A 21,336-nucleotide genomic window follows, 5' to 3' on the forward strand; every position below is an offset into this window, starting at 1 on the left:
TAGAAGAATAAAAAAAAACAAACTCGAAATCGAAAAAAAAGAGGAAGAAAAAAAACCCCCCCCCCCCCCCCCCCCCCATGAACCAGAAGCCATAGAAAGGGATAGGGTGAAAAGATAGATTTTGGGGGGACACAGGTCTTACATGACATTGTTATAAGGTCCGCTATTGTCGCTTTGAACAGTCGTCTTGCTCTTCTTCTTGTGCTTCCTCGCGGCCCTTTTCTTGTTCTTGCGGATGGTGCCAATGTGCTTTCTCTGGAGGAGACGGACGAGGGTGGCGTAGAGTTGGTCGCGCATGAGGATGAGGATCGTTGCGAAGGCGGTGGGGATGGCACATGACCAGCTGGATTCGGTCAGCGAGTGAGTGAGTGAGGGGGGGGGCACATAACATAAAGGGGGGGGTGAGGGGTCGGTTTGGAGAAGGAGGACAAGAGAGGGAGGAGAAGGCTTACAAATACCAGATACCATTCTTGATCTCTGGAAATCCCTCCTCTGGGAAGTTCTGACCGAAGAAACCGGTGATGAATGTCAGGGGGAGGAAAATGATGGTGACGATGGTGAGCTGCTTCATGCTCTCATTCTGGGTGGCGGAGATGGTGTTGAAGATGAGGCTGATGAGGTTGTCGGACGACATCCTGGACTGCCTGAGACCCTCTGTGATGATGATGATGTGGTCGAGGACGTCGCCGAGGTAGGTGTGGGTCTGGGGGCTGATGATGACGCCGGCGGCCGGGTCGGCCAGGAGGGCCATGGCGGAGTCGTGGTCGAGGCTGGTGCGGTGGTCGCGCAGGCCGTTGACGAGGTTCTCGATGGGGCCGAGGAAGCTGAGCATCTTGTTGATCTCGCTGGTGCAGATGTACAGGCTGCGGCTGAGGTGGATGGAGGGGGCGGTGAGGACGTCGAGCTCCAGGTCGCCTATGATGTCGTTGTAGACGGCCATCAGGGGGATGGCGAGGTCGATGATGGCGTCGATGATGGCCTGGACGAGCAGGGAGCCGTCACAGGACTGGCGGAGCACGGTGCCCCGCGTGTACAGGCGCGCCAGTATGGGCCGCTCCACGTCCCCCGCCGACGTCTCCAGGAAGGACACGACCGTGTTGTCCGACGTGAGGAAGACGGACACCTGCTCGGCCGAGATGGCCATCTTGTGCGGTGCCAGGGACGAGTGTCGCTCCATGAACTCGGTGCGGGCCTCGTTGCCGGATGCGTGGTACCGCTGCAGGGTGCGGAGGATGCCCGTCTCGCGCAGTCCCAGGTCGGCCGCGTTGCCGTTGCCGTCGTCGTGGGTGGTGCAGCGGCCCGCTACATCTTTCTCCTGGTCCTGCTGGTTATGGCGACGAGCCTGCTGTCGAGAGCGCAGCAGGTCCCCGAACGCCTCGCGGAGGTAGGAGAAGCGTTTGCGTGAGTGGACGCTCGTGCCGGCGCTGCTGGAGCGGCTGGAGCGGCTGGAGCGGCGGTGGCCGTCGTCGTCCGAGTCGTCACCGCCGTCATCGTCCGAGTCGGACGAGGAGTCGGAAGAGGAGTCGACGAGGTGCACCAGCTTCTGCAGCGTCATGACGACGAAGGCGTGGTGGGGGTACCAGTCCATCTTGGTCCTGTTGCGGAGGTTCATGACGTCCTCGAGCGCCAGCTTGTGCAGTCCCTTGCACGCGCCCACGGCCTGTATGACGTCCCAGCTGATGCCGTTGACGTTGATCCACCGGCACTTGACCCATCCGGCCGGCTGCGGCTCCTCGTCCAGGAACCGGATGAAGTCGTCGTTGCCCATGTGCCTCGTCTCCACCCTGTCGGACGAGAAGTCCACGACCGTTATCACGCAGGGGACGCTGAGCGTCGGCATGGACGCGTGCCCTCCGTCCGGGAGGCCCGGGTCGAAGCCCGGCTCCGAACCGGGTTGCCATCCCGGCCGCTCCTGGTAGTTCGTCGCCAGACCGTCAAAGTCTTCGACGGTGCGGAAGGTGGCGGCTCGGGGGCGCGTCTTGATGGGGGAGCTGGTGCTGCTCGTCGGGCGCCGGCGGAGTCGGCCATTGTTGTTATTGCGTGCGGAAGACGACGTCGACGATGTGGATGATGAGGTCTGTACGCGCGGCACGCCGCTTGCGCCTGCTGGTGCGCTGGATGATGCCGGGGATGTCGGAGACGTTGGCGACGTCTGGCTTGGTGGTGCTGCTGGAACTGCCGTGGCTGCTTCTCCTGCCGTCGCGTCGTCGCGCGTCACCATGGTCGATTCGAGCGCATGCGGGCGATGCGTTGGGGAGAACAACGAAGCCGAAACAGCACACACACACAGACACAAGAATGAGAAATGGATCTTATGGTGGTGAAGGTGGAGTTTCATAATCTCTTTTTTTTGTCAATCATGCCTCGTATTCTGCGGCACCGTTTAGATGGGGGGTTAGAGGGGGTGATGACTACGTCATCTTTCAATCATATCGCACCGTTTTCTGTCTCTCCCTTTCTTCCACAGACATCGTCCATCCTTCGATTCTCTGATGAGAAGAAAAGCAATTAAAGAGTAAATAAATCACTAGATAAACTAATAAACTTGTGCTACTAAATGTTCTGGACCAGATCAAACGTCTCGCTACCGTCGCAGCTCCCGGATTCAAGCCTCGTGCTACCAGACACTAAGCAGACCTCCCCATTCCCAGAGGTGGGCTCCAGGGTCACGGAGTCATCCCCCTTCTTGAACGGATACAGTTGCGCCGTGTCCGTCTGGCCTCCTGTTTTTCATGTCAGTCGGGTCATTCATGATTTGGAAGCAAGACAGAAATCAAAAAAAAAAAAAAAAAGAAGAAAAGAAAAAAGAAAAGAGAGAAGAGAAGAGAAGAGAGGAGAGAGAAAGAAAGCAAAAGGAGAGGAGAGGAGAGGAAAGGAAAGGGAAAGGGAAAGGAAAGAAGGAGGAGGGGGGTGGAGAAAAAAAAGAGAGAGAAACTCCGAGAAACTCACCACCATCAGCTCTCCCACCACACGAGAAAACGGTGACGGTGTCTCCCTCTGCCCGTCTGGCGTCGAAGCTGATGCACCCGTTGGTCAGGGCGCTCACGACCAAGGCCTCTCCGAGCGTCGCATCATCGTGTCTCCCCGCGGTGACGATGTCGAATTTCTGACCGGCCTCGTCGGCCGAGCACGTCGCCATGTCCACCGGGATGATGTTTTCGCGGAAGTCGCCGGCCGTGGCGTCGACGGAGAGACACCGCCCGTCGGGAGAGCGGATGTGGACGCCCTGCACCGGACGGGTAGCCGTGTCGTCGAATTCCTGGGCCTCGGCCACGGCGGTTGGGATCAGGTTGCCTCCTGCGCGGGAGACGGCGGCGGTGGAGTCCGCGTCTGCGGACGATGACGCTCCCGTCGCCGTCGCCGCCGGTGTCCCCGACGAGGCGGCGGCGGCGGCGGCGGAAGAAGGCTCCGCGGTGGGCGATGCTGTGGCGGTGTCGACGCCGGCCATGGCAGGAGCAGCTCCCCCGGACGTAGGAGTGGCAGCGGTAGCAGTAGGAGCAGGAGCGGCAGCGGCCGTGGTGGTGCTGGACCCGTCTCCGCCCAGACTGAACCACTGCTCGTCGGCATTCTCATCGCACCTCTCGATGTCGACTGCCTCCCCGCCGGCCGTGAGACAGTACCCGTCCCCGTTATCGGGCGACAGCCTGAACCGCGCCGGCGACCCGTCCGTGGCCATGAGCTGCGAGTCAGTCACCTCTCCACCGCCGTCGGCCCGGCCCCCGCACGAGAAGAGGTTGACCTGCGAGCCCTCGGGGCGTCGGGGGTCGGCGTTGAAGCAGGCCTGGGTGAGCGTGCTCACGATGAGGATGCGATCGTCACGGTCGTCGTGCTCGCCCGAGGTGATGATGTCCCACCCCTGACCCTCGGTCTTGCTGCTGCTGCTGCTGCTGCCACAATCTCCAATCTGGATGGGCGTCAGGTTGGCTCTAGAGTCACCCGACAGCTCGTCTACGAAGAGACATTTGCCTTGGGAGTTCATGATGGGGACGTTGGAGAAGGATCGGGTGGCGGTGTCGTCGCGCTGCTGGGCCTCTTCGAAGGCGTTCCGGTCCAGCTTGTCTACCTCACGTCGGAGGAGGATGGGGTTAGCCAAGGTGAGGGCGACGAGGGAAGAAGAGAGGGTGAGTTTTCGGAGCATTTTTATTTCTCTGTCTTTTGGTGGGGGGGAAAAAAAAAGGGGGGGGGTTATATAGAAAGAGTGTGAGAAGAAAGGTGATGAGACTCCCGTCCAGCGGAACTTTTGGGTAAACATGAGCAGATGGAGAGGATGGAAACGAGGAGAGATGCAGTTTGGAGATGGTTGGATCGAAACAGAGTGAAAGACGGGAAACACATCTGGCCGTTATATATACACACGCACACACACGCACGCACACACACACACACACACACACACACACACACATATATATATATGTATGTATATGTATATATATATATATATATATTGTATATATCATATCGTGTGTAGTCTCATCACATAGATAACCAACCTCAACGTCACACGGGCGCTTCATGAGACCTTGATCAAACCCATACTACGACGTATAATAATACCCTTTGACAATGTCGGGGGGGAAAAAAGCAAGCAAACAAACAAAACAGATCGGTTTCCTTTCGGTAAACTCTGTCCCCGTTATTTTGTGTGATCCTTCCCCTTGCTGCGTCTCTTTTCTTTTTCTTCCTGCCCGATGGGGGAGATGTGCTGCTTATTGGAGGTGCGGGATTGGTGATGGTGGACTGTTGGCCGATACGGTGGCTTGGGCAGACCAGGTGCCGGAGCGTCGTTGTGCGGCGGCTCCTTGACATGACACGCTGGGATTGATCTGATGCCGATGGGTGATGATAGCAACAGATGGATGGGGTTCTAGGTCCGCGATTCCAAGGTATCGACGAGTATCACCATCCATCCGTATGTGCCTATCACACTCTCGCACCGAAGAGGAGGGCGCCAGAGTCGTACGCGTACTGACTTGAGAAGCCGAGAGACGAGTGCATCGATCCGTGATCAGCAATATCTGGGGTCATTATTCTGTTTCCCTTCTTGATGCATTCAATGATACCTGGCAAGACAATCTGCGCATCTTACATCAGACGCGAGATCGAGCTAGATTGGCCGCACCTCTCCGTCTACATGGTTCTCCCCTCTCGTGTCTGCCTGCCTCGGTATCATCACTTGATCGTGATAGTACTGCTGTCACCATAATCAGTGCGGAGGCATCAGTGTTGTCATGTGTATAGGGGTATAGGTATATAGGAAACCCCTAACCCATAGCTATTCTTATATAGAGGGAGGAGTGCGGTACTGGTACGTCATCCCTTAGTGTGTCCTTCATTCGTGACAACTACATAGATGATCCCCAGGATCTCAACATCAACGAGAACCAAAGAACAAGATCAGAGGAAGATCAGAGGTCCCACCGACATAATATACCATCAAGCCATCATCGGTCTTTGTCTCTCATCAGTCACCGGAGTGAGCACCGTGCTGTCTGTTCGGTATTATTATGATCCGACGCACAGAGGGTCACGAGTCCCACTTCTAACTTGGCCTCATCCCCGCAAAAGTGTCCTCGTGAGGTGATTGATGTCGCCTACCCACCCACCCCAACCTTGCTTGTGATGGATGCATCATATTAATAGCAATAATCTGTATTACTAGACTGCTCTCCGTACTCCATTTATTTTCATGTATTATACTTGTTACCTGTACTCCGTATGTCGGTAATCTTATTTGTCGAGTAGCAGCGACGAGCCGAGCCGGATGGGTTTAGCAATGAGATAAGCTTGTCGTGCCACAATAAATCACAATAAATTCATATCTCTATCTATATTTGTATTTATATTTGTATTTATATTATTGTATTTGTATTGTATTTATATTTGTATTTGTATTGTATTTATATTTGTATTTGTATTTGTATCTTTACGGAGCATCTACGATTATAATTTGCAGATTGCACATTCGTATATGATGTAACATATACAATCATCTGTTACCAGCATCAGCAATCAGAGAGATAATAAGAAACAAAACACCCCATTGTTCCGGATTGTATTTTCTATGCATACACCATACACACCCATCACTTCCCTCGTCCCACGTCATTAGGGCACTGATCCCCAAAACGGACCTGGGCACGATAACTACCAGTACGTCTATCCGATAACCCCTACATAACGCTACTTATCATCACCGCCTTCACCTTCTTTTTCCTTTCATCATCGTCATCATCATCCAGCCCCATCAACCAAGCGAAAGGGAATCTTTGAAAGAGATTAAATAAGAATAAGAATAAAGACAGAAACAAGAACGACCTTCCAGCATGGTAAGATCCAAAACCAACTCAGCCCCCTCCTCCATCCCGCCCTCGAAAGAAGAAGATATCTAGGAGAATCTGACAGAGACATGCAAAATCCCAGGCCTCGTCCGAACGAAGTCCCCTCATACCCGACGGCGGGACCACAGACGCCATCACGAAGCGCTCATCCCGAACCAGGGAAATCCTCCTCTTCACATGGGCCACTTTGGCGACAGCCGTCGTCATCGTGCTGGCCGTATGGATGCAGAAGCCGACGACGACGACGACGCCGCCGCCCCCGACTACCAAGCGTAACCTCGTCTTCATGGTGTCGGACGGCATGGGACCGGCCTCGCTCTCCCTGACGCGCAGCTACCGGCAGCACGTCGAGTCGCTGCCTATCCACGACACCCTCACGCTGGACCGGCACTTCTGGGGCACCAGCCGCACGCGGTCGACCAGCTCGCTGGTGACGGACAGCGCGGCCGGGGCCACCGCCTTCTCGTGCGCCCGCAAGAGCTACAACGGCGCCATATCCGTCACGCCGGACCGCGAGCCGTGCGGGACCGTGCTCGAGGCCGCCAAGCGGGCCGGGTACGTCACCGGGCTCGCCGTCACCACCGACGTCACCGACGCGACCCCGGCCTGCTTCGCCAGCCACGTGCTCCTGCGGTCCATGGAGGACGACATCGCCCTGCAGGAGGTCGGCGAGGGCGTCCTCGGCCGCACCGTCGACCTCCTCGTCGGCGGCGGCCGCTGCCACTTCCTCCCCAACTCCACGGCGGGCAGCTGCCGCGCCGACGACGTCGACGTCGCCGCCCTGGCTGCCCGGGACCACGGCTGGACCTACGCCGACTCGCGCGCCGGCTTCGACGCCTTCGCCCGCCCCGACTCCGACGTCCGCCTGCCCTACCTCGGCCTGTTCGCCCCCCGCGACATCCCCTTCGAGCTCGACCGCCGTGCGATGCCGGACGTCTACCCCTCCCTCAGCGAGATGACGGCCGCCTCCCTGCGTGCCCTCGACCGCGCCACCGCCGACTCCGACACCGGCTTCTTCCTCATGGTCGAGGGCTCCCGCATCGACCATGCCGGCCACATCAACGACCCGGCCGCCCAGGTCCACGAGGTTCTCGAGTACGACGCCGCCTTCCGCGCCGTCCTCGACTTCATCCGCCACTCCGACACCGAGACCGTCCTCGTCGCCACCAGCGACCACGAGACCGGCGGCCTGGCCACCGCCATCCAGGAGCCCGGTCACCTGCCCGTCTACGGATGGTACCCCGAGGCCCTGGCCCGCGCATCCTCCTCCTGCGAGTTCCTCGCCGCCAAGCTGGCCCGTCACGTTGCTTCCCGGAAGGAGGACGGCGAGGACGGGCAGGGGTCCTCCACCGCCACCGGCCATCTCCGGTCCTGGATAGAGAAGAACATCCTCCGAGACGGGCTCGGCGTAGACGACGCCACAGACGAGGAGCTCCAGCTCCTCGTCCGCCAGGCCGACTCCGCCGTCACCGTGCTGTCCGCCATCATCTCCCTTCGCGCTCACGTCGGCTGGAGCACTCACGGCCACACCGCCGTTGATGTCAACATCTACTCGTCTGGCAACGTCGACGCCGTGTCCGACATCCGCGGCAACGTCGAGAATACCGACGTCGGACGCTTCCTCAGGGACTACCTCGCCGTCGATGTCGAGCCCATTACCAAGGAACTCAAAGAGAAGATGGACCTCGCTGGCGCCGAGTCCATGCTCGATCACCAGGCTGAGCATTTTCATGAGTCTAGGCTCCTGACCTCCGTCTAGTTCAAGTACCTATATCTATCTCTTCTTCTTCTTTCTCTACCTCTTCTTCTTGTCTCGCACTTTTCCTTGTCTTTTGTACGTATGCATCAGCGTAACCTAGCGACCATCACCCTCTATTCCTATCCGTCTTCTCTTCCAAGAGTTGGACCAGCACGTGAAATCGTACTCTTAGCAGTGATATAGTTCTCTCATTTTAGTCATATCTGTCTTCGTAACAAAATGATGTGCCCTTTTTCCATTCCATTTCATAACCTACAATGCTGGTATCGTGTGAACGAGGATAAGACAAGCCGGATCTAAAAGCTGACGTCCCCGATAAATATAGAAGAAGCAATAAACACCAATCCCAAGACGCCGCGTAGCACAATTCGTAAAAAAGACCCTCGACGGGTTCTCATAACACATGTCTGACCTCTGTCCTTCCCCCAAGAATACTACTCCCTGTCCAGGTTATACCGCACGTACAACCGGTCCAAAAAGTGCGAGTGCCTGATGCCGTTAGGCCGAGCCTTGGCGAACTCCTCAATGGCCTCCTTTACAGTAAAGCCGCACCTCTCCACCAGGTAGCAGACGAGAAAGTAGCCTGTGCGGTTGAAGCCGTAATGGCAATGCACGCCAATGAGGCCCTCGGCGTCTTCTGACACCTCCTGGTCGCTCTCTTGGCCTGTGTGGACATCCCGCAATGCATCGATGAGGTCAATGAACGCCTCCACCTCCTCGGCTGTCGGTGGTACCTTGGACACGGTGGGGAACTTGTGGTACTTGATGCCCGCGCGCTCGAGACCCCGAGGGTCGTAGACGGGCTGATCTTTGGATATATCGACAACGTGGCGGATCTTTGGTGGACCCCAGCGGGAGACAAAGACGCTCGGGGTGTGCACGTCGTCAGCCTCACGCAGCGTCTTCATTGCCCGGAAGACTGGGTTTCCAGGGGGGCCGATCGGGTCGGATACGGGGTTGACGGAACGCCACTTCTTAAGATTCTTGACATCCCACTTGCCTTCGCGAGAGAGATACTGCAGCTGCCAGCCCAGCGAGAGCCGTCCCGTGACGTTGGTAGCCAGGAAGTCACCGATAAGGCCGGCCATGGCGCGGACAGTCCGTGGCGCGTAGAGAACCGCATGCGTGGCAGGGGCGGGCATGATCTTGATGTCGACGACTCTCCCAGGATGCCGCGGCTGGGGTGGGATGGCAGCCGGGGTCTCGTGGGGCGTACTAGGGTGGTCGTCACAGGCATCATCGCCCGCGGATTCGGCTGCCTGATCGAGCGCCTTTGCGCGCTCTTGGAAATGCTCCTCCCAGATATCGTCGACAGAAAGCGGAAGAGGGCGGGTAGTGCCCCGGGGCGGATCGGCAAGAGCCGTATCGGCAGGAGCTGTCTTGGGCGGCTCTGGGGCGCCGGGGCTTGATGTACTCGACATAGTCGTGAAGCCCTCGGGATCAGCAGCGGCTGCGTTGTCCCCCGACTTCAGCACCTGAAAAATTCTCTTGGCTTCTGCGGGGGGTGTCAGGGCATCGTTCTCGCCAGATATAAGGAAAACCGGGCATCTGAGTCCAGCCCAGATGTCGAGGCCGGTAAAGCCACCGGCGGGCTTCCCGTCCTTGTATGACAGGAGTCCATAGAACATGCGCTTCCAGACAGGCGAGCGGCTCTGTTTGTTAAAGCGGTATTGGAGCAGCTTGAGCTCGGCGTCGGCACCTTTTCCGACAAAGCGGCCGACGCTGGGGCTCTCGGGCCCCCCCATTCCATCCCACATACGCCAGAGATCGAACAGCCAGTCGGGAATAAGCATGAGCCTCCTCCCCCACGCAGCCGACTTCTCGTTGATGGGGCTCGAGATGGGGCAGATGCCAACGACGCCGACGATGTACTCCGACAGAGATGTCTTGTGTGGCACTGTCGGGTTGGCCAGCATGGCGCAATAGGCGGTGCCCATGCTGTGACCGATGAGCACGGCTGTCTGCCCCGCGTCCTTGTTGCGGTGGTCCTCGATGATCATCTCGACCAGCTCCCGTAGCGCGTCAGGACTGTAGGGACCCCACGAGGTAGGCGCATACTCCGAGCGGCCGCCACCGGGCCAGTCGAATGAGAGGCACGGGGCCACGTCGATGAGACTGCTCATTAATGGGTGGAACTGAGCGACGGAACCACCGAGTCCCGGGATGAAGACGAGCAGAGGCAGAGGTCCATTGTCGCGATAAAGCTCGTCGGCCTTGGCATGCTCGTGGAAGAATACACGGATACCGGGATACCTGGCTTGGCTGGTGGTGTACGACTTGAACTTGGAATTGCTGCTGAGGAGCGGAGGGTCTGTGAGATGGGGGTCTACCGAAAGAGGGTCCATTCCCTACGAATGCGACGGAGCGATGGTAGTAGCTTGAGAGACGCCCAACTGAAACGGACGGAGGGCGAGGAGAAGAATATCTCCGCCCCAAAACCCAGAAGACGAGAAGAAGGAATAAGCCCCCGCTGCAGGGGCTACGGAGGGTCGGCAATATAATCAATCGGGGGCACGTCCCAAGATCGAGAGAGGAGTGAGGCTTGCTGGGAGCCGATTTGTCTGTGGCGGGATGTGAGTGGATCTGGAGTCACACACAGCGTAAAAACCGAGTGCGCCTCCAGTCTTTTCTCTGCTCTTCTTTTCTTCCTCTCTCTCTTTTTTTCCCTTTTCGTACGGGCGGTGAAGGCTTTTGTCTGAGTTGGATGCGTCAGATCAGTAGTGGGGGGGGGGGGGGGGTTTTCCAGGTGGCGTGCGGACAAAATACAGCAAGGAGAAACGAAGAGGCAGAAATTTGAAGCGGTGGATTTGTCTAGTGTTTTCTTGTATGTTGTGGGACAAGGAAACAGGGAAGTGGAAACGGGGAACAAGATGGAAGAGAATGAGACGACGACAAAGTGATAAAAAAGGGGATAAAGAGCGCTGAGCCTGCTATGGCATGTGCGATGGGGAAGGAGTGACGAGGAGGGGCAACCTGCCTGCCTCACTCTGGCTCACGCTCACTTGCCATGACATATTACCTTCCTTGCCTTGCTTGCTCTTTCCTCTTTGCACCTTCTGTTTACTTTTTGCTGCTTTAGTGCATGCTGCTGGCTGCCTACAGTATATAATAGCATGTATTCATCTCTGTACAGATTACAGATTTACTTGAGGGCAATCCAGACATCTGGCCAATCATGATCGCGCATCTCCCCACACGGAGTCAATCTCAGCCGCGTGGTTCTCGCACCAACCGTCATTTGTCCATCCCAACCGTCATCCATAGGCTATAGCCCATATTACCATTGATGACTCTCGTCTCCACCACTGCTGTCACCCGCTTAGGGTTCCGGTTCCATCTCGTCCCTGTCACGCTCATACTGCTCGCTTCTCGGTGACCTGATCGTAGCTACATTCAGCTTGCCTTGCGTCGTCAACCTTCCTCTCTCGCCTATCTCGCGCCCGGCCATCCTAGCCTTCTTCGTCATCGTGATGTGCCGACGACCGCCACCTGGATACATGCTGACGAGAAGCGACTAGTAGAAAGATACAGTCCTGTCCGCGATAAGACCGGGATTGAGATCCCAGCCATCTGTACCTGCTACGGTCTCGATGAATTACTACTCTCATGCCCCGACCAAAGTTCACAGTCCTTTCATCGTTATCGGCCACTCCCCCGAGCAGCGTCTAGGCGCTCTTGCCTGGAGAATAGAAAGAAGAATAAAAAATAAAATAAAGAAGTAGTTGTGCAGCAAGGCCACTTCTACCTGATGTCTGAGCCGCTGGGGCAGATCGCTGGGGCAGATCGCTGGGGCAGACCGATGAAGAGGATGGTGACGGACAGGCACCAGCAGGTCCGACACTCGGATCGCATAGCTCAACTGCAGCACTGCACATCTAGAATGGATGTCCGGTAACATGTATCACGCACTGAATGTGCCGTTATAATGTACAGAAACACACCCCCAAGGTCCATATATCCGATATCGTACATGCAATAATAGGTGGTATCAGCAGCGTGCAAGAACCCCCCCACCCATTGAACCGTTTCTAATAGCTCGCTCCCACGCCCTCCTTCCACCCAATTGGTATCAGAACAGCCGCCACCTCGGATGCGCCCCTCTCGGTAGCCAGCATATTGAACTGCGAAGCCGCGTTTCTCGTATCGAGCACCTCGACGCGGTACCCCATATCAGCGAGGACCATGCGCGTCTTTGGACTGAGTGGTCGGATGTCTTTGCCCACGCCGATGATCAGCAAGTCTATAGTCTCTCCCGATAACACGTTAGCATTGTTTTCCGATATCCTCTCTTCCTTCAAAAGGACGGAAGGAGAGGAGACGGGGACGATGGTGGGATAGAAGGTATATACCCGGTCGAGGCCACAGCATATCCAGCATCCCCAGCGACTCAGCGGGGACCTCAAACTGTCCCTTGGCATTGACGAGCCGCATCCGCATCTCCCCGGCCGCTCCACCACCACCACCAGCAACAGCATCATTCGCCTCCCACGGACGCCAGGAAAAGGCCTCGCCATTGACGAGTATGGCCCCGTCCCCTCCGGAGATTGTGACTCCGCTGTTCAGCCCGAAGCCGTCCTGCATGCACACGTCCACCGAGGTGGACGGGGCGGGGACCGAGCCCAGGACGTCGAGGCTGGCAATGTCCGTGGGGGGACGGGCGGCAGATGCGGACCTCGCGCGGTCATCTTGCCCGTCACCGTTTTTCCTGCTACTTCTTCCGCTGGGCTTCTTCGATCGCGCATCGCTGGTGTGTATGTATCGGTGGTGGTCGTGATGGTGGTGATGGTGTTGCTGCTGGATCGACGTCGCCGCGGGCAACTGTCGTATGATTGCTGTCGAGGAGGAAGAAGACGAGGTTATCGCTACTCGGGCGGCGCAGCGCATGAACATGGCCCCGGAGTAGAGACTTGTGCGCATCGTGGCGGTTGCGGATTTTCACACAAGGGTAACTGCCAGTACGGCTCTGTCGCGTGATGCGTATGTGTTGAGGAGGACAATAATACAAGTCTCCTGTCCCCCAAACGTTAGAGGTACGAGGACGGCCGACTGCTGATGCTAATTTACATGGGCGAACCGAGCTAAAACGTGGGGGACGCAGCGAAAAGTGTGGGCAAAATTGGTCCTCTCCGCATCTTGCTGACCATTAGATACGTACCTCTCTCTCTCTCTCTCTACCTCTTTCGCTCTTTGGCTCTTCACCGTAATACCCCGGAGGCCACCGATTTACGGGCGGAATGCGCTAAGCATGACGGGAATAAAAGTGGATATGAACCCAAGTTTTCTGGTCAAGTCTTGTCCACCCACGGCCACCACCATACATGCATGCACTCGTACGCACACACTCTTTAGGAGATGACAGCAAGGGGAGAGCAGCAGCCGGGAGTAGTATACAGGTAAATGTTAGATGTCAGAATATGATGGCACAGAATCGGATGAATCATGCAAGTCACCTCTCTTTTTTTGTCCCTATTGAACACCGTAGCAATGAATCAGAAGACAAGTAAGTTTTTCCCCTCCATGGCAGCTTATAGAAGAAATCCCACTGCCCTCTCCCCTACTTTTTTTTTGGCTTGACAAAGGAAACAACATCTTTCGTCATTTCTTTCGTTGCGAGAGTTTCGCAGTTACGACGGCAGCGGGTGCATCGTCATTTGGCAGAACTGTCAGATGGAGAGTGGGTTTGGTGGGATGGAGGAAAAGAAGAAAACGGAGCGTTTTTTTTTGGGAAAAATGTTTCTTTTCTTTTTTTGTTCTTATCCGATCAAACCGACCAGCAATTTTCATGCTTCCCTCTTCTCAGCGCGCAATCTATTTCTTCTTCTGGCTCTGCTCCTGCTCCTTCAGCACCTTCTTGACAATCTTCTGCTCCTCGATAAGGAAAGCGCGGACGATGCGGTCGCGGACGCAGTTACCGCATCGCGAACCACCGTAGGCACGCTGGACGGTCTTCTTGGGGTGGGAGATGGAGGCGTACTCGCGAGGGCGGAGGGCGGGAATCTGTAGTGAGACGTGTTAGGGCTTGGAATTCTTTCTTTTCCTCTTGGTTCACTTGGGTCCCTCCTTCTCCGACTAGGACACAGAGATGGCGACAAAGGAGACAGGTCATGAGATAGCCGTGGGGGGGGGAAGAGGTAGTCGTAGACAAGAGCTGGTAGGATGCCCGCCGAAGGGTCCTTCGAGGGAGAAGACTTTTTTTCCCGAGAAGCCCAGACGGTTCGACGTAGATCTCCTAGAGAAGAGCTATTCTCTTCCCACTGGGACCAATTTCATCTCTCGTCCGATAGTCCCGCCGTTTCGTGCCGATGCGATTGTCTCGTGTGTTCTCTTGACCCAAGAGGAAGATGGGTGCGTGTGTATGTTTGTGGTTGGCACTTACGCCGGAGAGCTTGGAGCCGCAGTCACCGCACTTGGGGACAGTGCCGCGCTTCTTGATGTGCAGAAGGCGCAGGTCGCCGCCGGGGGTCTTGATGACACGGGTCTTGTTAGACCGCGTGTTGTAACTGTAATGTGATGATGCCTCTGTCAGTCCTTTATCACCCCTTCCTCCCGTGGTCACAGAAAGACCCCTCCAAGACGAATATATTCTCCCAGTCGTCCAACGTTGTTCGGCCAGGAAGGAATGCAGAAAAGAATGTATCGCCTTGTTCAGGTATCCAGGAGAGCAGAACTCACGGGTTGCGGCGACGGTAGGTGACACGCTGGAACGCCATTGTTGCTCGTGTTTGGTCGGTTGGGAGTTGAACGGTGCAAGTATCTCACGAGAAAGAACGGCGATGAATTTCGAGAATTGGGTGGGAAATTTTGTGTGGGCAGAAAGAAACTGATTGTGCCCGCTGACTGGGCGAATCAGAGTGTCGATGCTGTGGGGCTCCAGGCTCCGCACGTGACTCTCTCTCACGGAGACCCTGCAAAAATCTCCCAGGCCCTGGTCAGTCCGTAGATGTGCATGTGCTGTTGGGCTCTGGGACCTTGGGGCCTACATCACTCACTGTACGAGTGTACCTAACACCACTGAGGCCCGGTTTTCTTGGAACCAAACTCGGCCGTACGGGATGATAGCGATGGGAGACTACGTCTACTCGTACATGTAGTATTATTAGTAGGTGCCATGACTGTTTGAGCTACGTAATCAAGTCCTGGGTTCTGCATGGTAGTACGTAGGTGGTAGCAGCGCATTCGTCTTCAGATCCCATGTCTGGCTCTCTCTATCTCTCTCTCTATTTCTCTGAGTGGTGAGCCTTGTCGAGGCTGCAGAATGAGATGCATACCAGGGAGCCCTCTTGGGTGACATGGTGCTCATCACGCAGAGACCCATTATGAGACAAGTTTCCAAGAAAGAAAGAAAGAATTCCCCTTTCGTAGTGATGTTCAGGGAAGATTTCTCCATGGAAAATAATTTATATAGAACACAGGCATGCTGTAACCCAAAATTGAATAAAGATAAATGACAACCAGTTGAAAAGAAGAAGAAAATGTCGTGCCTCGTAACAACAGCGACGTGCCCATCATCGTGTCGCTCACCGCAGTTGATGGCCATCATGCTTTCCCTCCAAACCCAGCGCGCGGCTACTCCATCATGACTTGCCATTGGGATCAAACCAGTCGGGGTGATCCTTGTACCTCCAGGGCTTGATACCCTTGGGATCCTCCTGCGCGCTCTTCTGAGCCTGCGCAAGTATGGCCTTCGTCTGCTCCTCCTGCATCAGGCCGGTGAAGTCGGTGATGCTGGACTGTGCATCATTTGCGGCCTTGACAAAGGCATTGAACAGTGTCTCAGCTGATGGTTGGGCTCCTCCTAATGTTAGCAAAGAAGAGATCGGTCCATGTCTGAGGGAAAGAGGTAAGGGTTCTGGTGGTCAGGTTTAGTCAGGGACATACGGGAGGGGTATTTATGGCTCAGGGTCTCTAGCATCTTGGGAATGACTTCTCGCAGCGTGTGAGCCTTTGTTGCATGGTCAGCCTCGATTACCACTTGGCGGGGGTGGGTAGTTGATCTGTTTCTTGCTCTCGCAAAATACGTACCTTGATGTGTAACAGGTGAAGCCTAGTGAGTGATTCCTCGATTCGCGTCTCATCCCAGGCTGGCTGATCGGCGGCACCACTGGTGCCGTTTGTCGGCTGCTCGCTCATCGTACAGGGAGCGTTACCTCGCTCTTCCCTACACCGCCGGGGGAGGGGGATTTGGAGGCGAAAGCTTTCCAGGCCGGTTCCGAGCTATGAATGCTGCTCCGCCAAGTCGACGATGATGATGTTGCTGCTGTGATGACGGTTGCGTCGAAGGGGGAGGGGGGAGGGGGAAGAGTTGTTTGTTGATGGATGGAGGGAGAGGGAGATGAGAAGGCGCGTGGCCGGCTAAGGACCGTGAGTATGTACAGACTTGACGCCACGGATAAAAAGCTCTACGTCGTTAGAACAGGGAGGAAGGGAAAGGTTCGAGAAACTCTATTCCTCCACGACAATATATGATTACAAAATCGACGTGAAAAAAAAAAGTACACAAAGAAGATATTCTCTTGCAGAGTTCCTCCCAGATCATGCAGGTATCCTCGTAATCCTCGTAGTACCAGATTGAACGACGACGACAAATCCTCATGATAGGGTAGGTGGGTGAAGATGTTGAAAAAAATGGAGGTAACCCCCACCCCCCACCCCTTTCCCTCCCCCTTATGTAGGTGGTAATAATACTTTTAGACAACACAGGCCATAGAATATTGTACCTCTCAACAGAATATGCGGGCTGGCTGACTGGAGGCGACTAGTTCGACTCTATGTCACGTGAGACACAGTTAGGAGGAGCTGACGACAGCCAAACAGAAAACAGAGGTCCCCAACCACGTGGGGCTGGGGATCTGAGATGCAGTGGACTCTACTATTGCTGTAGCTTGTAGTACTAGTAATAGTGTACATATTACAAAACCCCAAAGTTGTATTATACGGAGTATATTTGACAAAAGATTTAAAAGAACGCCACTTTTCCCGTAACATACATGGTAAGAGACAGGATAAGAGGATAAGAGAGAGAAGGAGACAGAGTGCGAAGATGACAGCAGACTCTAGACATCTCCCTCTGCCCTGTTTTCTTTATCTCGTACGATGGACTGTCGCCAGACTTCAGCACAGAGAGAGTCCCCGCTTATAGGCACCTGGGGAACCAATACGCGTCCGCGTTACGTACGAAGGCGGCTTGCTGTGTTTTCAGACTGTGAATCGGGCGCCTGACCGGTGACTGACCAACACCAAACCTTACCTTGTCAACAGTGCGGATTGGAAAAATCCTCACAGCCCAACACCATCAGCACCAAGCTCGTGTCTCCGCGTGTATCGTTTTCTTTCGCGATCTCCGGGGGACCAGAGAAAGAAAGGGGTACCACCCTACATCCGTCATCCTTTTTTTCCCTTCTCTGTTTCTTCAGGTTCCTACCACCTCTCCTTCACTAAAAACGACTCCTCTTTTGAGGGAGCAGGGGAGAAGGAAGAAGAGAGGTTCAGTCTCTCTCTCTCTCTCTCGCTCGTTCCTTTTAGCCTCCCCCCCCCCCACTGGCCTCTCTCTATTTCCACCTTCTACATCGAAAACAGACACACCAAGGCGTTGGCAGCCTTGGAACCGATCGCAACCACGGCCTACCAAGGACCCACGACGGCGGCGACGGCGATGCCGGGGACAACACCGCCGCCGTCGCTGATCCCGCCGCCTGAGGGCATCTTCCGATCGTTTGACGATCTGATGGCGTCCGTGCAGCGCGTGGCCAAGGATCAGGGCTACGGCATCGTCAAGCTGCGCGCATCTAACTACCGCGACGGGAAGCCCACGCGATACGACCTCGTCTGCGACCGCGGCGGCGTCAAATACAGCAGCACCGCCAAGAAGCGCAACCCCTCGACCCGCAAGATCGACTGCCCCTTCCGTGCAAAGGCCGTCTGCGAAGTCCAGCTGGGCAACCAGTGGCGCTTCGCCCTCCAGGAGGCTCGGCACAACCACGAACCCCGGGCGTCTAACGGTCCCTCGACGCCGGAGAATGCGCCGCTCGCCACCTCGATCCGATCCTTCACCAACAAGCTCGACCGTCTCAGCCACGACATGATGAACGGTTTCCTCCGCATCGAGCAGCGCCTCGATCACATGGAGAAGCGCATGGAGAACCTCGAGACTCGCGCCGGAAACTACGAGCCCCGCTTCCAGGCCATCGAACAGCGCATCCAGGGCATGGAGGGTCCCCGCATGGATAGCATCCCCATGGACGACGTCGAGTCCCGTCTGCTGGCTTCGACCGTCATGTAGAACCGTGACGACATGGACGCCGACGACGATGACAACACCCGCCAGCCTCATCTGCAGTTTGGCGACCACGACTCTAAATACCCTGCTCCTGCTCTCACTTCTCCCACTCCTCCCCCCCCCCCTCCTGCTCCGACTGCGGCCTCTACACCGGTCGCCAGCACCGGAACCGACGAGGCTGCCCTCGACGTGGCACACGAGGTCGACGTCGCTTCACCAGCCTAGGCCCCTCCTATTCGAATCAGCAGGCTGCTAAATGCTTCCGCTTCTCTTGGCCTCAACAACTCGATGGGATGGACGGACGGCAGACGTCTCCTCTCCTCTATACTCATCTCCTTCTTTCTGCGGGTGCTTCTCCCTTTGCCGTACATGATGCCGAGGATGAGTTTGCACTTTGGGGATGAAGGGGACATGGTATGCTGCTTAATCGGGTGCTTCTTGCTCCTCTTTCTGCCCCCCCCCCCCTTTTTATTTTTATTTTTTATTTTTTTATAAAAAGAAGGTGATGAATTTTCGTCTGTCCCCCCCCTCCCCCCCTCCCCCCCTCCTTCTTTCTCTCTGGCTTGTTCTGTAACGAGATTTTCTGGTGTGTGACGGGATCACAGACGATCTGGCTTTGGCGTTTGGGACGGCTTTTTAAAGTGTCGAGGCTTTTTTTTTCTTTCTTTGTTTTTCTTCTTTTATTTTTATTTTTATAACGAGCTCTATCACTACGGGCAGTTCAGTCGGACGTGCCAGGGATATCTGAATAGTTCTTCTGGTTTCTTTTTCTTCCACCCTTTTTTATCTCATTTGCTTTTCTTCACCTCTTCGGATTCCTGTAGGTGTGCCTCTTGTCCTTTATTTTTCTTCTTCTCTTTTCCATCATTCTTCGTCTTGTACGACCTGAACAGGTGTATCTATCTTGTCCGCCTTTGTCTTCTATCTTACTCTTTTTTTATATTTTTCGCCTTCTTCTCTCTACATGTCAGTCTTCCATTCTGTAGTGGATCGGTTTTCGTACGCAACATGGTAAATTTGGACCTCTTTTTTGGATGAGGAGTCATGTTGTACCGAGTTGCATCGGATTGGGATACTACATACACATTTTTTTGATATTTCATGCAAATCCCTTCTGTCTCTCTTTGCTGTGCTTCGCTTATATGCATCGTCACCGCTCGTCATCATCATGGTTACATTAGGCTGTCTTCCCCCTCTTCCCCCAGTGAACAGCCTCATTCCCCACCGCGAGCGCTTATCTGCATGATAAAATGGTAAAAATGGTAAGGCACTCAGTGCTGAGTTGTCAGCATACTATTCTTATGATAAAAAAGTGCAGCGAGTCTGAATAGGCATCGGCGGGCATGTTCCATCCTACTTTCGTATCCATAACTAACGACAATGTCAGAGAAGGTCTGCATCCAAACACCTATATTCGTGTGGAATTCTGGTAAGAAAGCCTTCGTTCTCCCATGCTTCGAAGCCGGGTATATCCTGCCTCACACGCTCACCCTTGCCACCTGCCAGGGATGAATCATTGGAAGTATGAAGGTAGGGGGCCGACCGAAGTGCAGCCCCGGGAAGAGCCATGCCTTGATAGGAGAGCGTTTGAAAGTGCAGATGTGGCCGTCGTGTAAGTCCATGTCGAACTCATCCGAAGCAGCTCTCCCCACGCGACTGACAGTGGCAATACGTGGATGGCAATACAGATTCGCAGCCGCCGACAAGGTCAGAGAACACGGGGCGTGCCGCAGCATGGTATGCGACGAGACAGCACTGCCGGATTACTGGTGGGCAGCTTACTATCGGAACGCAAACGGGTACCTCGGACTCGAAACGGAGAGGGACGACGAGGGGAACCTGGTGGGCGTGAGTAAGTATCGCCTCCCTTTCTCAGCAGCAGCCAACCGTCGGGAACTGGTGGGCTGACACACGAGGGTCCCTGCATGCAGCCTCGTGGGCGAGACTGATGGCCAAGGTGATGGAGCCGGCCAAGACCGACAGCATGTCCTATTCCTGGTACAAGATCAACGTGGTGGTGAAGTGGTTGGCGTCGACGGGGAAGACGGTCATGTTCGTCTTCGACTCACCGGCGGAGCTGAGGGTCAAGATCCAGGAGACGCTGCCGCGGAGACTGCGGAAGCGCGACATGCTCGACCCCTTCTGGCCGTACCCCGCGCTGCTCGAGGACCTGGCGGGCGTGCAGGAGCGGTCGATATGGGCGCTCCGGGACTTCGTGCGGGTCAGGGAGAAGAAGCGGTCGGAGCTCTCGGCCGAGGAGGCACGGCGCTACCAGATCTACCACGAAGTGTCGAGACACATGATCCACAACGTCGAGACGCTGGACACGTCCGTCAAGACGTGCCGGTCCATCCTGGAGCAGCAGTCGGTCCTCCGGGAGGCGACGCTGGGAGCGGACGACGGGGCCAGGCTGAGGAGGCTGGCGGCTCACGAGTCTACGCGCCAGCGGGTCATCTCGTCCGCGCACCTGCTCGAGGCGCTGCGCGACCGCTCCGTGGCCAACAAGGAACGGCTGGCGCAGGAGACGCAGCTCCTCTTCTACCGCCTGGCCCAGCACGACACCGAGCTCTCCCTCGATCTCGGGCTGGAGATGCGCAAGGACAGCACGGCGATGCGCACCATCGCCCTCGTCACGCTCGTCTTCCTGCCGGCCACCTTCATCGCCGCCCTGTTCGACACATGCTTCTTCGACTACGACGCCGACGACGGGCTGACGGTGGGCTACCAGTTCTGGATATACTGGGCGGCCGCCTTGCCCGTCACCGCCCTCACCGTCGCCCTGTGGGTCCTCTGGGATCGCGGCCTTTCCAAGCGGACGCCCAAGTCCAAGGATGTCATGAGAAGCCCGACGTTTCCGGCCGTAAGCGTGGACGACAAGGCCTGAAGATTGACGTCTCGATCTCCCGGCAAAGCTTTTCGGGATCCCCGCCGGTACTCTACTCTACTCTCTCCCCACCCCC

General features: G+C 55.8%; 9 protein-coding genes across 9 annotated transcripts; 3 read left to right on the forward strand and 6 right to left on the reverse strand.

Annotated features, from left to right (window-relative positions):
- Window positions 1–144: 144 nt before the first annotated feature.
- GMORB2_4383 (Mg2+ and Co2+ transporter CorA) lies at window positions 145–2,221 on the reverse strand (the record flags this gene model as incomplete). Its single annotated transcript, XM_035466358.1, has 2 exons — window positions 145–343; window positions 453–2,221. Coding segments are annotated over 2 exons (1,968 nt in total), but the record flags the coding sequence as incomplete, so codon positions are not given.
- Window positions 2,222–2,553: 332 nt separating this feature from the next.
- Window positions 2,554–4,998, reverse strand: GMORB2_4384 (Ricin-type beta-trefoil lectin domain; the record flags this gene model as incomplete). Its single annotated transcript, XM_035466359.1, has 3 exons — window positions 2,554–2,723; window positions 2,950–4,059; window positions 4,938–4,998. 3 exons carry the CDS (start codon window positions 4,996–4,998, stop codon window positions 2,554–2,556), a joined length of 1,341 nt encoding a protein of 446 aa, XP_035318370.1.
- A 1,411-nt stretch (window positions 4,999–6,409) lies between these two features.
- GMORB2_4385 (alkaline phosphatase) lies at window positions 6,410–8,100 on the forward strand (the record flags this gene model as incomplete). Its single annotated transcript, XM_035466360.1, has 2 exons — window positions 6,410–6,428; window positions 6,470–8,100. The coding sequence occupies 2 exons, from the start codon at window positions 6,410–6,412 to the stop codon at window positions 8,098–8,100; spliced, it is 1,650 nt and encodes a 549-aa protein (XP_035318371.1).
- Window positions 8,101–8,534: 434 nt separating this feature from the next.
- On the reverse strand, window positions 8,535–10,445 carry GMORB2_4386 (uncharacterized protein; the record flags this gene model as incomplete). The annotated part of the gene is made up of 1 exon (XM_035466361.1): window positions 8,535–10,445. The coding sequence occupies one exon, from the start codon at window positions 10,443–10,445 to the stop codon at window positions 8,535–8,537; it is 1,911 nt and encodes a 636-aa protein (XP_035318372.1).
- A 1,683-nt stretch (window positions 10,446–12,128) lies between these two features.
- GMORB2_4387 (Protein of unknown function (DUF498/DUF598)) lies at window positions 12,129–13,017 on the reverse strand (the record flags this gene model as incomplete). Its single annotated transcript, XM_035466362.1, has 2 exons — window positions 12,129–12,340; window positions 12,450–13,017. 2 exons carry the CDS (start codon window positions 13,015–13,017, stop codon window positions 12,129–12,131), a joined length of 780 nt encoding a protein of 259 aa, XP_035318373.1.
- An 891-nt stretch (window positions 13,018–13,908) lies between these two features.
- GMORB2_4388 (large subunit ribosomal protein L34e) lies at window positions 13,909–14,810 on the reverse strand (the record flags this gene model as incomplete). Its single annotated transcript, XM_035466363.1, has 3 exons — window positions 13,909–14,097; window positions 14,477–14,600; window positions 14,773–14,810. 3 exons carry the CDS (start codon window positions 14,808–14,810, stop codon window positions 13,909–13,911), a joined length of 351 nt encoding a protein of 116 aa, XP_035318374.1.
- Window positions 14,811–15,674: 864 nt separating this feature from the next.
- GMORB2_4389 (uncharacterized protein) lies at window positions 15,675–16,230 on the reverse strand (the record flags this gene model as incomplete). The annotated part of the gene is made up of 3 exons (XM_035466364.1): window positions 15,675–15,895; window positions 15,979–16,042; window positions 16,123–16,230. The coding sequence occupies 3 exons, from the start codon at window positions 16,228–16,230 to the stop codon at window positions 15,675–15,677; spliced, it is 393 nt and encodes a 130-aa protein (XP_035318375.1).
- A 1,522-nt stretch (window positions 16,231–17,752) lies between these two features.
- Window positions 17,753–18,379, forward strand: GMORB2_4390 (FAR1 DNA-binding domain; the record flags this gene model as incomplete). The annotated part of the gene is made up of 1 exon (XM_035466365.1): window positions 17,753–18,379. The coding sequence occupies one exon, from the start codon at window positions 17,753–17,755 to the stop codon at window positions 18,377–18,379; it is 627 nt and encodes a 208-aa protein (XP_035318376.1).
- Window positions 18,380–19,756: 1,377 nt separating this feature from the next.
- GMORB2_4391 (uncharacterized protein) lies at window positions 19,757–21,260 on the forward strand (the record flags this gene model as incomplete). The annotated part of the gene is made up of 3 exons (XM_035466366.1): window positions 19,757–19,805; window positions 20,073–20,228; window positions 20,308–21,260. 3 exons carry the CDS (start codon window positions 19,757–19,759, stop codon window positions 21,258–21,260), a joined length of 1,158 nt encoding a protein of 385 aa, XP_035318377.1.
- Window positions 21,261–21,336: the final 76 nt, after the last annotated feature.

The sequence above is a fragment of the Geosmithia morbida genome (assembly GCF_012550715.1).
Source record: "Geosmithia morbida isolate 1262 chromosome Unknown scaffold_20, whole genome shotgun sequence".
In the NCBI taxonomy this organism is placed as follows: domain Eukaryota; kingdom Fungi; phylum Ascomycota; class Sordariomycetes; order Hypocreales; family Bionectriaceae; genus Geosmithia; species Geosmithia morbida.